Source organism: Schistocerca serialis, chromosome 1, assembly GCF_023864345.2.
Source record: "Schistocerca serialis cubense isolate TAMUIC-IGC-003099 chromosome 1, iqSchSeri2.2, whole genome shotgun sequence".
Taxonomy (NCBI): domain Eukaryota; kingdom Metazoa; phylum Arthropoda; class Insecta; order Orthoptera; family Acrididae; genus Schistocerca; species Schistocerca serialis.
The window spans coordinates 1,117,586,759-1,117,603,666 of record NC_064638.1 but is presented as its reverse complement, the minus strand read 5'-3'; the positions used below and the strand labels follow the sequence as shown (position 1 = coordinate 1,117,603,666).

At 39.8% G+C, this 16,908-nt stretch overlaps 1 protein-coding gene across 2 annotated transcripts in view; it reads right to left on the bottom strand.

Annotated features, from left to right (window-relative positions):
• LOC126416719 (uncharacterized) overlaps positions 1 to 16,908 on the bottom strand; it is a 112,263-nt gene that overhangs the window by 27,569 nt on the left and 67,786 nt on the right. For both annotated transcript variants that reach the window (XM_050084534.1, XM_050084542.1), the window contains one exon: positions 1,221 to 1,436. In XM_050084534.1, the coding sequence (XP_049940491.1) occupies positions 1,221 to 1,436 (216 nt within the window). The remainder of the gene's footprint in view (positions 1 to 1,220; positions 1,437 to 16,908) is intronic.

Here is a 16,908-nt window from a genome sequence, read left to right as displayed (position 1 = left end):
ATGTCTTCCCCATTCCTCAGGTATTATTAAAACTGATACAATGATATAAATTGTTATACTGTGCTTATCATTAGTATTACTATCAATATAATTTTAATTCTGGAATGTTGTTATTCCATAATTTCTTTTCTTTCAGCAAGTTTCGTGTGCTAGTGATTCTGTAATACTGTGTCACTGACACAGATGTTCACTTGATTAATAATTAAATTAATTTAAACAAGTATCTTCTACTGCTAACGTGTATCTGTATTCTACAGACTCTATTGACTTGTAATAGAGAACATTTTTCTCTCTGTTATGTAATGGTGACATCAGTGAGTTTCAGCTTCACATGGACACAACTTGCAACAGCTGCATGTGCTTTTATGCTTCAGTTGTACAGCTGAGTAACAAGAAAAATGCAGAACACAGTATTAAATGGCTAGCATTGCTGTTACAGTCATGTGACAGTATCACATATTTCTTACTTCTGTGATAAACTTTATACTTTACTTTCACACAGTTCTCCCTTTTGTCTCTCAGTCTTTGTAAAAGATTCTTTTTTATGGATTATGCTTCAGGTTCATACTCTAATGATCACCACATAAACTATGCTAGTATAAAAATGGAAGCATTGATTGCTATGAAGTTCTTAAATTATGTATGAGAGGCATTAAAAAAGAAACAAGCCAGAGGCATAATTACAGAAACCAGTACCCGTATGTTAGAAGTATTGACCCTGGCTGTTGAGACACTTGTCCCACTGCGACACAAGGCAGTGAATGGATATCTCATAAAATTCCCGGGGCTGCAATGTTAATGAGTTCCACACATACAGCTGGACATCATCATCCGAGGTGAATTGTTGCTCCTCAGAGCCTTTTTAAGGGGACCAAAAATGGCGTAATCACAGGGAGAAAGGTCCAGACTGTATGGAGGGCAACTGAGAACCTCCCATTTAAATTTATGCAGGAGTGCTATGACTCTGTTAGCCTTATGAGGCTGCTAGCTCTGTATAGTCATGAGATGTGCATGCATACCCTCTAGCAATGGGCTGTGAAATTCCATGCTCTGGTCGGAACCACACCTTGTTACACATGCCACGATATTACCCTCCCGTCACCGGTTTGCGCTTTCCAGACTCCGGCTCACAATCTTTTTGAACACCCCTTATATGTTAACAATTTGCTTGTCAAAACATTTTCTGAGGCAACAAACCATTGCTTGCTAATAGTACCAACCATTGCCTCACTAGCAGCTCAGTGGGTAACAGCAGTATTGCAATCGTCAGACCCACACCAAACATTTTCACTGCAGGCCACACATCATCTAGTGTGATCCTTACAAATCCAGTACTGGAACTAGCTTCTTCACAGTGCAGCTCACTGGCTGGCCGTTTGCCAAAATATCGATGCCATTCTCTCTTGACTAACCCATGCTCCATCAATCTTAACAACCTGTCATGCAACAGAACACAGTATATATTGATCACCTCAGCAGTATGTAAGTTTTCAACATAAATAAAAGACACATTTCTCTACATGTGTTTAATGTAAGAGATACCATATGTTTTGAAGTTAAATACATTCTTTATTTACTTAATTTATTATGTGGGTAAACAGTGACACAAAATTGATATCACAGATCTAATGAAAAGAAAATTATGATGCTCCAAAAGAATATTCTACATTAGGTAATTCTGGTCCTTAAAACTTCAGAAGTGTCTAGATATGGGAAATCTCTTTTCCAGAGACAATCACCATGTCTTATCAAAAAGAATTCCACTAGGTATAATCTAATTCTGTAATAGTGTGTGGTACAGATGGAAAATACTGTCTTGTGAGGTAGTGTTCTTTGCTTTTTTCACCTGTTTTGCAGCTGAATCAGTCACTCAAAGAACATTGTAACTAAAATAAAGTAAATATTACAGGTGAAGAAACAGACTGTTCTATGGTTATTTATTTGGATAAAACTTCCTGGCAGATTAAAACTGTGTGCCAGATTGAGATTCGAACTCAGGACCTTTGCCTTTCATGGGCAAGTGCTCTACCATCTGAGCTACCCACGCATGACTCACGACCTGTCCTCACAGCCTCAGTTCTGCCAGTATCTCATCACCTACCTTCCAAACTTCACAGAAGCTCTTCTGCGACCTTGCAGGACTAGCACTCCTGGAAGAAAGGATATTGCGGGGTCATGGCTTAGCCACAGCCTGGGGAATGTTTCCAGAATGAGATTTTCACTCTGCAGCAGAGTGTGCGCTGATATGAAACTTCCTGGCAGATTAAAACTGTGTGCCAGACCGAGTCTGGAAATAGTGCACCTACCTGACTGCCATGTTTCATGGCTTTCAGTATGTCATGTGAGACACGTTTGGGTTGACATGAAGAGGGTCAGTCTGCTTGAGGCATCTCATTACTTTTGAATTGTTCTAAGATTCTACAACAAATGGATGTCAAGGATATTGGATGGTAATTTTGTGGATCACTTCTACTACCTTTTAGACAGGTGTGACCTGTGCTTTCTTCCAAATACTGGGCATGGTTTATTGTTTAAGAGATCAATGATAGATTTTAGTTAGAAGAGGGGCTGACTTGGCTGCAAATTCAGTATAGAATCAGAGAGGGATTCCATTGAGCCATGAAGGGACCTGTGGCACAACTCACCTCTTGAGATGGGCAAGGGCAACAGTTTCAAGTGTTTGCTGGGACACCACAGTTTATGGTGGAAATATACAAGTCTTGGAATGTTGGGGCAAACCATGGTGAGAACAGACACCTTATGAAATTCAGAAGTGTTAAAAAAACACTCTGATTTGCTGATCATCGGCTGATGTCAGATGGGAATTTCTGGGACAAACTAGTGAGGAAGATGTGGTCCGATTGGCTCGTAATTGATGACATTCCGAGGTGGGAATTTGTAAAAAGAGGCACTCAAAAACTATTGGCAGAAAACAGTAACATTTTTCCTGACTGATATTTGCAGCCAGAGTGGCATAAATTGCCAAGTCAGGAACTGGTGAAAGAAAAAGTGACATTCTTGGTTTAATTTCGGATGGAGACAGATTGCTGGTTCAAGACATCATGGCATTTGGAGATGTCTGAATCTGGACAACAGGAGATTCTGATTCTTCACTATGACCACTGTCCTTCAACTTGCTGCCACAGCAGACTGGTTAGAGTATACAGCAACACGGCTCACTAGATGGGGATTAGTGTCTATATAGGAAGCATACTGTTGCCACAGCTCCACTAAACTTGACTCATGCTTTAGTATCATTTGGTGTGGTATTCAATTGTTCACTGTAGTTTCCAAATTAATCTTTGGGTTGTAATGGATTAATGATTTAATGTGTAGGTAGGATACGGTAGGCATCCCTCCACTTGTGTCTCTTGTTAGTTGTTGTCAGCAATTAACTTTGTCTTTTTTTTGTTTTGTTTTTTTATAGAATGTTGAGACAATTGCTTTGTAATTGGTTAATATAATAAATAATCAGGTTATTTTTCATTTGTTATTTTCATTTGAAGGTGCATGTAGTTTACTTCAAGTCAATGATTTAGTCTATTGATTGAATGGATAGATATAGTAGGATTATTACAATTTCCCACCTTATAATTCTATGTTAGGGCCTTTGAAGATAGTGATTCTGTTGCTTTATTAACAATTAACGTGGAGTCTTAAGGGATTAAGGGAGGTGTGATCAGTCTGGGTAGGTCCATTACTCCGGTAGGTTCCACAATCTCACACACCGTCGGACATTGCATAATTTGGTGAACCCTGCTCAATCTTTGTTTTTTACATGTGCTGTAGATCCATGGGATCTGCCCAACATCTCTGTATCATTTGAGGGCGCTGACACTGGCATTTTGTGTGTGTGTGTGTGTGTGTGTGTGTGTGTGTGTGTGTGTGTGTGTGTGTGTGTGTGTATGTGTGTGTGTGTGTGTGTGTGTGTGTGTGTGTGTGTGAAGGCTGCTGAGATGGTAACATTATCGTCATAAGGTATCTTTTAGAGCATCAGTTATTAGGCAATTCTATTGCATTACACCACATGTTTGATAAACATGTACATTAGTAGCTGTGTGTGTGTGTGTGTGTGTGATTACATATAGTAAGGCAAAGGAACAAATTATTCTAATACAAGTAGATGCAGTGGCAGATATAGAGGACAGTCAGGCTGACAGTGTTGTCAACATGGGGGAAAATCGGGTGGTCATTCCTGCGTTGCAGCCAGTTTCAGATGAGGGATTCAATCACATGATTGAGTAGTTTCAGATCCAGGTTGAGGCTGATATCCACCACTGTGATGTTGGCTTAGGCGAGGACAATGATGAGGTCACATCATGGCCAAATATGTGCACATCCTCACACAACAGTAGGATGGCAAACGAACAGAGTGAAGATGATTTTTTGATGTTTTAAAAGAAAATGAAAGCAAGGGCAGTAGAGAGGGAACAAGAATTCAAGAAAATACTAAAGATGAGGTACAGTGCACAGATGAAAGGGCAAAACAGGGTGAAAAAGAAATGGAAGCAAGGGCAATACAGAGGAAATAAGAATTCAAGAAATTACTAAAAAAAACGTGGTAAAAGGTACAGATGAAAGGGCAAAACAGAGGGAAAAGAAGCAGAAGACAGGGCAGTGAAGAGAGAAGAACAGAGGGCACAAATAGTGATTGAGCTGGTTAAATTGGAAGTGAAAGAGAAAGGCAAAAAGACCCAAACACTGGCTGTGTATGCCTTGAACGAGGCACAAGAAGCTAAATAGTTAGCAACAACAGCAATCAGAGAGACAAAGAAGGCTCACACAGTGATTGAGACATTAAGAGAGCAAGGTCACAAGATAAAGCAAGAACTAGATAAGGCGAACACGAAATGTATTGTTTGTTGTGATGCAACTGCGAATGATTTTACCAAATTCCAGAAGTAGATAGAACAGATACCACGACACAATAGACAGATAAGTGGTATAAACAGCTGCTTACCACTAGGCAGAACTGACAAGCACATCACCAATGTGGCACATCCTGTAGCAAGCGATGTGGACATTATGAGTTCAGTGTCAGTATCAGACAGGCTGTCAGGAACATCATTATGCAGATGAATGGACGACACATTTGATTTTAAACAATTTGTGTCTGTCAGAAAATTCCAGAACAGAAACAATGGGAATGCCATACACCCGAAGACCTTCGTTTCTCAATTTGACCTCTCACTAACTCCAAATTGGCCTCAAAAAGTGCAAATTAGATTTTGTTCAAGGGCACCTTGAGGGAACTGTTGCAGAGAAAATGCATAAGATTGGTGAAGCATACTCATCATACAGAGAGTTCAGGAATGCATACTTGGCAAACCACTGGTTGACCAAGACACAGGATGCATCAAATATGAGATCACGTTTAGCAAGGATCTAGTCACCTCAGGGTTTAAGAGCCCTGTGAAATTCATTGAGGTGCTAGTCAAAAAGAACAAGTTTCTCAATGACCCCTACAATGATGCTGAAATAATTCACTTCTGCCACATGAAGCACCCACCACACCTCCAACAAATACTGATTGGCATGTGTGGGAATAATATTGAATCATTCAAAGATACTCTACAAGAACTGGAATTCATACTGGATGAATAGAGCATGAGAGAACTCAGACAAGGGCCTGATTCCAGAGACAAAAAATGGCAGAAAGGTAACTATAAAGAAGAAGGGCATGCAGTTGCTGGTAGAACTGCAGGCGACAGCAGACACAACTGCAACCATCCCAACCAAACACGACTCTGGAATAACCTGTTCTACCGCCGTAATCATAATGGGAGGCAGTTTGGACAAAATAGGTTTATTCCACAACAATATAGAGTACAAGAAGAGGTCATTGAATGGCGCCCATAATAGCAGTAATCAACAAGGAAGTCCTGGGCAGCAATGTCTAGTGCTATCAGTAGGCAGGCTATGCAAAAGTCCACAAAGTCTATTGGAAAAAGCCACATCAATGCACTCCAGTGTGAGGACATGTTGGACATTCTATTAGAGGAAAAGGAGATGGTAGAATCTCAGGAACTGCACCCAATCATTAAAATACACATAGGCAACACAGAGCTGAAAGGGATTTTGGATAGTGGAAGTGAAATTTCGTCTACTGCCGACATGGTCTTTGAAAAGCATGCTTCCAAAGACAATTGGCCAGTCCTCTTAGTGATTGACAGTGGACTTCCTGGTGGTGCCAAAATAGGCAACTGACCTCATCTTGGGGTAGATTTCTTAAGAGGAAAACAGGCCATACTCGATCTCATGAGAGGTGTTGCGACGTAAAAAGAAGGGCAAGGAGATCCAGTTGCATTTTGAAGAACAAGCTATTCATACCCAAATCCATGCAAAGTGCCTGACACTTGGCTGTGTGCAGAAATGCTCTGCAAAAATAAAAGAGGGCCTATATCATTAGCGTTGCTAACAGTCACAGGAAGACAAGATTATACAGGAGATTGTGAGTCAAATAGTCAAAACAAACGAGCACATAAACCAGGTCCACACCCTCTATAAGGAACAGTTGTGTGACATATTAACACTCCAACATGGACGCATTTGCACCAAAAGTGGGAGTCATTAAGTATTTACAATAACCATTTAAGGTTAAAGAACACAACAACAAGTTCTTTGTCACATTCTATCCAATACCACTGGCATATGAGAAGAGTGTAGCACTCAAAATACAATTTATGCTCAATGACAGAGTAACTGAACAGGCAGTGTCAACATATAACAGCCCCCCCCCCCCCCCCCTGTCTTCTACATCTACATCTACATCTACATCCATACTCCGCAAGCCACCTGACGGTGTGTGGTGGAGAGTACCTTGAGTACCTCTAACAGTTCTTCCTTCTATTCTAGTCTTGTATTGTTCATGGAAAGAAAGATTGTTGGTACGCCTCTGTGTGGGCTCTAATCTCTCTGATTTTATCCTCATGGTCTCTTTGTGAGATATATATAAGAGAGAGCAATACACTGCTTGACTCTTCAGTGAATGTAGGTTCTCGAAACTTCAACAGAAGCCCATACTGAGCTACTGAAAGTCTCTCTTGCAGAGTCTTCCACTGGAGTTTATCTATAATCTCTGTAATGCTTTTGTGATTAATAAATGATCCTGTAAGGAACTGCACTGCTCTCCGTTGGATCTTCTCTATCTCTTCTATCAACCCTATCTGGTACGAATCCCACACTGGTGAGCAGTATTCAATCAGTGGGCAAACAAGTGTACTGTAACCTACTCCCTCTGTTTTTGGACTGCATTTCCTTAGGATTCTTCCAATGAATCTCAGTCTGGCATCTGCTTTACCAACAACTAATTTTATATGGTCATCCCATTTTAAATCACTCTTAATGCCTACTCCCAGATAATTTATGGAATTAACTGCTTCCAGTTGCTGACCTGCTATATTGTAGCTAAATGATAAAGGATCTTTCTTTCTATGTATTTGCAGCACATTACATTTGTCTGCGTTGAGATTCAATTGCCATTCCCTGCACCATGCGTCAATTCGTTGCATATCCTCCTGCATTTCAGTACAATTTTCCATTGTTACAACCTCTCGATATACTACAGCATCATCTGAAAAAAACCTCAGTGAACGTCCAATGTTATCCGCAAGGTCATTTATATATACTGTAAATAGCAATGGTCCTACAACACTCCCCTGCGGCATACCTGAAATCACTCTTACTTCAGAAGACTTCTCTCCATTGATAATGACATACTGCATTCTGTTATCTTGGAACTCTTCAATCCAATCACACAATTGGTCTGATAGTCCATATGCTCTTACTTTGTTCATTAAATGACTGTGGGGAACTGTATCGAACGCCTTGCGAAAGTCAAGAAACATGGCATCTACCTGGGAACCCGTATCTATGGCCCTCTAAGTCTTGTGGACGAATAGTGCAAGCTGGATTTCACATGATCATCTTTTTTGAAACCCATGCTGATTCCTACAGAGTAGATTTCTAGTCTCCAGAAAAGTCATTATACTCAAACATAATACGTGTTCCAAGATTCTACAACTGAACGACATTAGGGGTATAGGACTCTTGTTGAGAAAACAGACAGGTCAAGATGACTGGTACTCCATTTATGACAAATAATTACAATTATCGTGCCAGAGACAGATGGAGCAGAGAAACTCAAAGAATTACTGCAAAAATTTCATGGGGTGAAAGTATTCTCCTCCACTGACCTTCGCTCAAGTGTTTGGCAGGTGAACTTGCATCCTGAATGGAGTCAGTACACGGCATTTCTTGTTTTCAGACATTACTATCAGTTCACGCATTTTCCCTTTAGCCTGAACATTTCTGAATTCATTTTCATACAAGGACTTCATAGTATCCTTAGTTACGCACAGAAAAAGAGAATTGCAAGCTATGTGGATGACATTTTGGTCACAACAAACATGGGGAAGGGGGGGAGATGACACAACAAGGTCCTGAATGAATTACCTGCCACATTAAGGACCCATGGTGTTACCCCCAATGTGGAGAAATATGATTCGGGACATCCAGCATAGAAATTTTCGGCCAAATCGTCTCTGGGGAAGACATTGCACCTTGCCTAGATGAAGTAGAAGTCATAGTAAAATTTGGGATACCAATGATGAGAAAGCTATTAAGAGGTTTCTTGGTCTTATTAACTTCTACAAAGAGTCAATAATGGTAAGGTTGTTGTGGGGTAGCATCACAGAAAGCAAGTTCTTACCTTCAAAAGACACTTTACTCAAAGCACCTATATTGTCACATCCTGATCTCTCACAAGAGTTCTGTATGACAACTGACAGCTCCAGATTGGGTGTGGGAGTTTTGGTCTTTCACGAGATTGAGGAGAATGGTGTACAGGTGCACAAAACCATTGTTCCTGGTAGTGGAGTTCCTACAAAGTATGAGAGAAACTACTCGATCAGAGAATTATAAGCCCTGGCCATTGTACGGGGCTTTAAGAAGCTTTGAAACTTCCTGTATGGTCAGAAGACACTTCACTGATTATAAAACCGTGGAATTTTTTTTTTACCGCCCAGCTGAGCAGTCAACGGCTAATTAGATGGGTGCTAGCATTGCAGGCTTCACAATTAGTTATGTGCCAGGAGAGGCCAACATAATTGCTGATCCACTGTCACACTCACCAACAGGTCTGGTGGATGAGGTTCATGGTGATTTGGAAGAAAACCATTTTAGTCTTTTCTACATGTGTAAGGTCACATTGGAAAACGAAATTACGCTAACTATTAAAGACCCTGCAAGAGAACAGGACAAAGATCTGGCTCTTATAAATTTAAAGAACATGTGGAAAGACAGGAGCAAAGCACACATCAGGTAGTTCTGCCTCCTGGGAAAAGGTACTTTATTTTACTCCAGGGAAGGGGGGCTCTATATGGGTTGTGTGTAACCCTGACAATGTAATAAACAAGATAATTTGGTACACGCATCACAGCTACATGCATTTCATTTCAGTCCACAGAAATGCTTCCTCAAATTAGTCACTTTAAAAATATGAAGAGGTGCATCAGGAAGGTATTGTCCATATGCAAGGATTGCCAAAGGACCAAACCTTTGACACAGGCTACTCAGGCTCCTCTCCATTCAATTATGCTTGTCACATTGTGACAAACTGGGGCCACAGATCTAACGGGACCTCTTTCCAGAACTAGGCATGGCTTCTGGTTTATAATGGTGGTGATGGAACTGACATCCAAGTCTGTAACACTGGTACCATTATGTAAGGTGACAGGACACATGGTCTCCAAAGTATTATGCAAAGACTTCCTCAAACAGGCCGTTCACATCAACAAGCTCATATCCAATGATGGCCCGCAATTCAGATCCCAGAAGTGGAAGGAGACCTTGTAACTCTGCAGAATCAAACCAGTCTTCATATCATCCATCGTCAAATAGCATGGAACAAATCATGAAGGTATTAGGTAATCTATGCCAGTTCCTAAGGACTTCCGAGATGTGATGAATGAGTCCACAACATTGCACGATATTTCTGCCTCCCATCACTGTGCTCAAGAACCAGTATCCATTGGATAAACTGAGGGAGATTGTGGATTATCCACCCAAAGCACGACAGCGGCATGCCTAGATAGTGGACTAAGCATTGCTTAGAATCCAGGAAGTGGCCCTTAAGAAAAGGGATTGTGCTGACAAAAAAAGCAAGGATCTGGCAGTATCAGTTTGGGGAGATAGTATTGCTGAAATTCTTCAGTGCTTCCAATTGATATGTGTATGCCACAATTTTTTTTGATCATACAATAGTATTATGCATCAGATGGGTTATACATCTGAATGTGTATGAACTGGAGACACTCAAGATGGAAATCCATGGGAATTCACCACATCAGCTGCCTGAAACAGTTATTGAGTAGTATAGCATTGTATTATAGAAGTATGTAGTTTAGCGTAATTAGGGTAAGTAATTTATTTAGTGATTGAGTTGTCATACATAGTTTTGTGTTAGTGGATTACTGTTAGGTAATTCAAGTAAATAGAGTTGTGTGGCAACGGAAAATAATGTGGGTGCACAAGTCTTATGTGCCAGAGCATGACAGAAGGTAATGGAAATATTGACAACTAAGTATAAAGAGGAGTAGACATGCTGGCAGTCATCTGTTTAGCAGTTGTAAAATATGTAACACTTGAGTTGGCTATGACAGAGGGCTGAACCATCTGATTCCGGGAGAATACTGAAAAAGTGTTTGTGTCTACTGTGGGTAACAGGTTTCATTACCAGGGGTTTTTTTGTTTGTTTGATGTTTTCTGGTGTTGTTATTTGCTGTGGTGATCTGTGCCAGTTGAGCATTCTCTGGATGCCATGTTGATTTGGGATAAATCTATGCCACTGTTTCATGGGCCCATATCTGGAGAGTTGAGATTTTGTTATGTTTTGTGTAGTGTGATGCAAGGGAGCATTGACACTTACCACATATAATAGAAAAGAGTTTTACCTCTATTTTAGTTGGACAGAGTTTGCAGGATTGTAAGTGAGGAGACACAGCCTATGAGAAGAAAAGATACACTCATGTTTACATCTACTTTAATTCCAGGAACAGTTCACCCTTTTGCACAGCAGCTTAAGATTTTTAACATGTGTTATTTAGGTTCCTCCACAATTAAGTCAGAACTAAAGACAAGATATCAACCTGGTAGAAGAAGAAGATGCGCATTTTTCAACCTTTAAACACATAACTTTCATTAACAGGGCCAAGCTACAATTTTAATTTCACTGGTAAATATGTTGTCACATAGTTTCCTTGAGTATAGGAATGATGTGAATGTGTTACATGTGTGGATATGTATGTCTTAGGTAGCCAGGCTTAGTTAAGGATGTAGCTTAAGAATTAGTAACAATTATTTTGTTTATGTCAGTTCATGTGTCTCGTGTCATGTAGTTGTCCAGGCATGCAGAATCTGAATGCATAGTTGCAGGTTTGTGCACGTTTGGTCAGACAGGACCAAGACAAAAGCAGAAATCTGAAAGGTGTGCTAAACTGAGTTTTATATAGTGGCAGTGGTCAGACAATTAAAGGAGGTCCTGATGCTTGCTGACTCCGTGCCGATGTAAACATGAATGGCAGAAAGGACAAATAATTTTGGTAGCTGACTAACCCAGGTCACCAGGCATGCTGCTTACAGTCAAGGGCAGTGTGACTCAATTGTAGGCATTGGGGCATGATTCTGGGATTGTGCCATAGTCTCTCTCCATGTGGGGAGCATCGTAATAGCCATGTTGCAACTTTGGGCTTTCCAGGGAATCCACTTATTTGTCTGTCCATTCCTCAGTTGGGGTACACATATGTGGACTCTACTGTACATAATTTTGTATGTTATTGCTCTTGAGTTCTCTGTCTCAGTGGAGACAAATTAACCCCATAGGTGTTGCCAGCCTGGGTGAGACACAATGGGCTGAGAGGAGAGTGACCAGAGGATTATCCTGATGTCCATGTGGCTACCTCGACTGATGGACGCAGTTGTGCAATTGCTGCTGCTCCACGTGATAGCACTGGTCTAGGAAGTGTCCATGGCTGTCCAGCCCTTTGTGCCTAGTGCAACAGCAATGGAGACTATGGGCCTCACTCCAACTCCACACACAGCAGTGCACAGCCCTCTGACTCTGTGGAAAGACACACTGACCTGAGTGTGAGTCATGCCCTTTTGTGTGATCATGTGAGAGTGACATGCACCTCTGATCTCCTTCATATACTCAACAAAATTCTCAGTGTACATTAGTACTTTCATTGTTTTCTTTACAGTAGACTCTGCACAACTGTACATAGTCCCCTTTATCAAGAATCTTGAAATTGTTTTTAGTATATTGTTCATGTATGTAGCACATTAGGACATGAAAATGTTCATGTTTATAACAAGAATCTTGCCAAAATCAACCCTAACCAATGACCATGATCGATACAGGTGACCATATCATATCCACATTGTAAAACAAGATTTGCTTTAGTGTGGTGCTGTACTCTGTATGTTTTGATGTAACCTAAGATATCTTTACAGTATTAGTTTAATAATTTCTTATTTATCTGAATCATACCATGCGCATAACGTCAATCAACATCACAATCACACTTACGATATTTCACTATTACATACTAGATAATTTGCCTTACATCATTTGTATGCCCACAGTATAACTCTCCATGATGTAACTGGTGTCACATTTTTAGTAATGTACTTAATGCAAACCCATTTTGTTCGTCTCTAAGTTCACTTTCAAACGACTTATTGGTCATCATGTTTGTGTGACCAGTCTACTAGCCAACTCATTTTTATGCATATCATTCCAGTAGCATGAGATTAGATGTACCACATACTTCAGTAAGCAATAGATCTTACAGCTTATCAGAAAATTTACTGGTCATTCTTCCACTTGAAAGAAGCAGAAATTGTAACTTACTTAAAAAAGAACAGCTTGGATTATTTGTATGCTGTACACGTATTTGCAAAACAGTAAACATACAATGAGGTCAGAGTCCTAACTCATAACTTTGTATTAAACTGTAATTCTAAGCAGGTAGTAATTGTACTAGCCAGCATTCCTTGTTACATTGGTATTGTTGTACTTGGTTAGTCTGCTGGTGTAGATACTGTGTGCCGTCAGCATTAGGCCAGTTTATATTTATTCCAAATGTTTGATGGAGAGGCCTACCCTGTGGTTTAACATGGAATGTCTATTCTGCTTCTACCCCAGTTATACAATTCCATGCTGCACATTTCAGTGTTTTATATGGGTGTGACGACCACTCTTGTTAGGTAGTAGTTTTTTTTTTTTTTTTTTTTTTTTTTCCATTCAGAATTTTATGTTTGGAGTTGGCACACTGCCATGCTTCAGTAGGACAACTTCTACCCAACATTTTATTGTAAGGGGGAGGTTATGGAAGGAAGGTTTTAAGCAAACTGGCTTGCCTCCTTCCAGTTATACTAAATTTATCTGCCTCTTGCCATGAATGGCAATAGGTAGGACACTTGGTTGCATCTACTTAAAGTATCACTACTTTGATTTGTTACAGGGAAACATATTTTATAAAAATTTCAGTGGGCATCCATAAACGGGCTAATAGCTCCAGCCTGTGAATACGTGTGAAATGCCCAGCTCATGCACTGCTCTGAATGTGGCAGATGTGTCATGGGCACTCAGAACTTTGTGCTGACTTGTGCATGTGAAGTGGCCACTAGTGATAGCTTGCAGAACCTACCAGTTCTTTCCAGTAAGAAATTCAGAAGCATTAAACAGTGCTCTGATTCATCCACTGTCAGCTGACATCATATGGGACTTTCTGGAGCTAACTAGCAAGGAAGATGTACTCCGATTGACCTGTGACTGATGACATTCCAGGATGGGAATTTGTAAAAGATGTCATTGACACACAAATGGCAAAAAATGGTAATGTTTTTCCTGGTTAGCATTTGTAGCCACATTAGTGCAAATTGCCAAGTCAGGAGCTGGTGAAAGAAAAGGAGTACTCTTGGTTTGATTTTGGATGAAGACAGGTCACTGGTCTGAGACTTCATGGCACTTGGAGGTGTCTGAGTCCTGACAAGCAAGATTCTGATTCTCCATTATGACCACTGTCCTCCGACTTACCACCACAGCAGATTGGTGAGAGTATACAGCAGTGCAGCTCACTTGGAGGGGTTTAATGTTTATATAGGAAGCGCACTGTTGCCAAGGCTCTCCTAAATCTGATCCATGTTTGGTGTAGTATTCAATCGACCACTGGAGTTTCTAAAGTAACCGTTGGGTTTTAATGGATTAATAATTTAATGTGCAGGTAGGATATGGTAGCCACCCCTCCACTTGCCATATTAGTTGTCATAAGCAATTAACTTTGTTTTTTGTAGAATGCTGAGACAATTACTTTTTAGTTGGTTAATATATTACATAATCGGTTTATATTTCATTTACATTTTTATTTGAAGGTGCACATGTTTCAGTTGATAGATACAGTAGGATTATTACAACATTCCTCCTTATGATTCTATGTTAGGGTATTTCAAACCAGCAGTTCAGTTGCATTGAGTCTTAGGCGGAGTGTGACAGAGTTTGGGTAGGTCCATTACTCTGATAGGTTTCATGCATGATGACGTATGAAATAAAAGTACCAGACCTATGATTCACGATCCAACCACACCAAGAAAGAATACTGGACAAGGAATTGGAAGTGAACTAACCAACTGTTGTGGCAGTTTGCCAATGGCAAACGGTTTCGATGTGACGTTGAGTACTCTGATTGGAGGAAACCAGCTTCAACAAGTGAAGTGTCAACTATCAAGTAATTTTAATCAGACTATAGGTGTAATGTTGGAATCTACATCTACATGGATGCTCTGCAAATCACATTTAAATGCCTGGCAGGGGGAATAATAGCTATGAGGCAAGGGGTTGGGAGTGCGGATCGTTTCCTGTGAAGCATCTGCATACAAATCAGCAACTGAGATTCCATTTCTAACCAACTATAAACATAATGTCTTCAAAGGATACAAAGAACTGTTCCTCCATTCTCAGAATGTTTACTTATTTACTTTTGTTTGTTCAACCCTTCTTTCTTCAAATAAATTAACATTTCAGTTTGGAGGGCTACAAAATTCAGGTGTATGTGCAGAGGCATACATTATGTTGGTCACCTTTTCACTTGCCTTTGAAGGAAGTGAGAGTACCTAGATTCTCAGCAGAGAGAAGTATTAGCACATGGGTTTGTGTATCATCCATTGTTTGGCTATATCACACTGTGTTATCTGCATTTGAATGCTTCTGATGAGAGGCTACTTGCACATCTAATTATTCTCAGTAATTTGTCTGACAAAACAGTATCCATATTATCCCAGTGATATCCTACATTTTTATTTTTTAGGGCAAATTTTTCTGGAAGACGGAGCCACAGAGTATTATAGTAATGATAGAAATAGCTACTTGAAAATCAAAATAAAAGATGCCAAGTACTTAAGTTTAGGTCATAGGAATATAGTGTGCATAGCTTCATTGTAACCTAACAGTTTCTTAAACATACTCCCTCAGCACTTTGAGTTAAATTTTGCCTTAAAACAAATGAAGAGATATTTAAACAAAAGCAGTTGCCAGAGACAGTGGTCATGTGTGTGTGTGTGTGTGTGTGTGTGTGTGTGTGTGTGTATGTGTGTGTGTGTGTGTGTGTGTGTGTGTGTGTGTTTTGTGCTTATGTATCTAGAGTTTATTTGTGAACTATAATTTTGTGGGAGATCAGGGAAATGAGTGTAAGGAGAGCAATGAGGGAGGCATTCATTGACTTTGAAAGCAAAGGCTTGTCAACCAATCTGAGTAAAATCCCTAAGATGTTTTGGTGTTACATGAAATAAGTAAGCAGTTCAAAATCATCTATTCATTCGCCAGTGACCCTACCTGTAACGGTGGAACACAACAGAGAGAAGACCAAAATATAGAGTTCAGTCTTCCAAAATTGTTTCACTGCAGAAGATCGTAACACGGTACCTCCTTTCAATCATCATATGAATGCTGAAATGGCAGATATTAAGATAACTGATCACAGAGTAGAAAAGCAGCTACAATTGGTTAGCAGTGGAAAAGTATCAGTACCTATATGATTGCCTCCAATGATCAATGTTCCAGTTACAAGGGGTCCTTCCACTTAGTCAATTGGTTACAGGAAACATCCGATGTGGACACAAAAATTATTTAAAAGGCAAGTGTAAGGAATAAAACTATGTAATTTGATTTAGCATTACTTTTTATTTTACTTGAAAAAATCATAAAGCTCACCTATTTATCATGTGTTCAAAGAGGGTTGTTCCCTCACACAGGTTGTTCCCTCACACACATTTTCCTTTTTTTTCCATTGTGAACATAATACAATAAAATTATGGAAAGCCCAGAATGGAATATCAACAATATGGAAATGACAAATTTGTACTCATCATATAAAGGAGATTATGCATCAGAGACAGACATAATAACAAATATTTAAGATTTTAGACAATATCCTTCTGAAGCAGAAAACAAACACACTTTCACACCACCACAACTCATGCACACATGACAACTGTCTCTTTTGCACTGGGGACTGACCAGTAATTGGCAACAACTGGCATTGTGTGTGAGCTATGCTTCTATGAAAGTGTCTGTTTTTTCTGTTTGAGAGGAAGACTTTTTCCAAAGGCTAAAATATTTTAGCAGTCTTTATCACGTGTCTGTCTGCCTCCTCTATGTGGTGAGTAGCAATTTATCCTTTCCATACATATACTATAGTTACATGAAATGAATAGTTACCTACTCAAGAATGAATTCATAAATCTTTATGACATACTGCATTAGTTTCCTTATTTCTCACTACAACAGTGTAATTAGATTACTTGGAAATAATGTCCATGAAGACATAGTTATAATTTAAGATTTACCTGGAA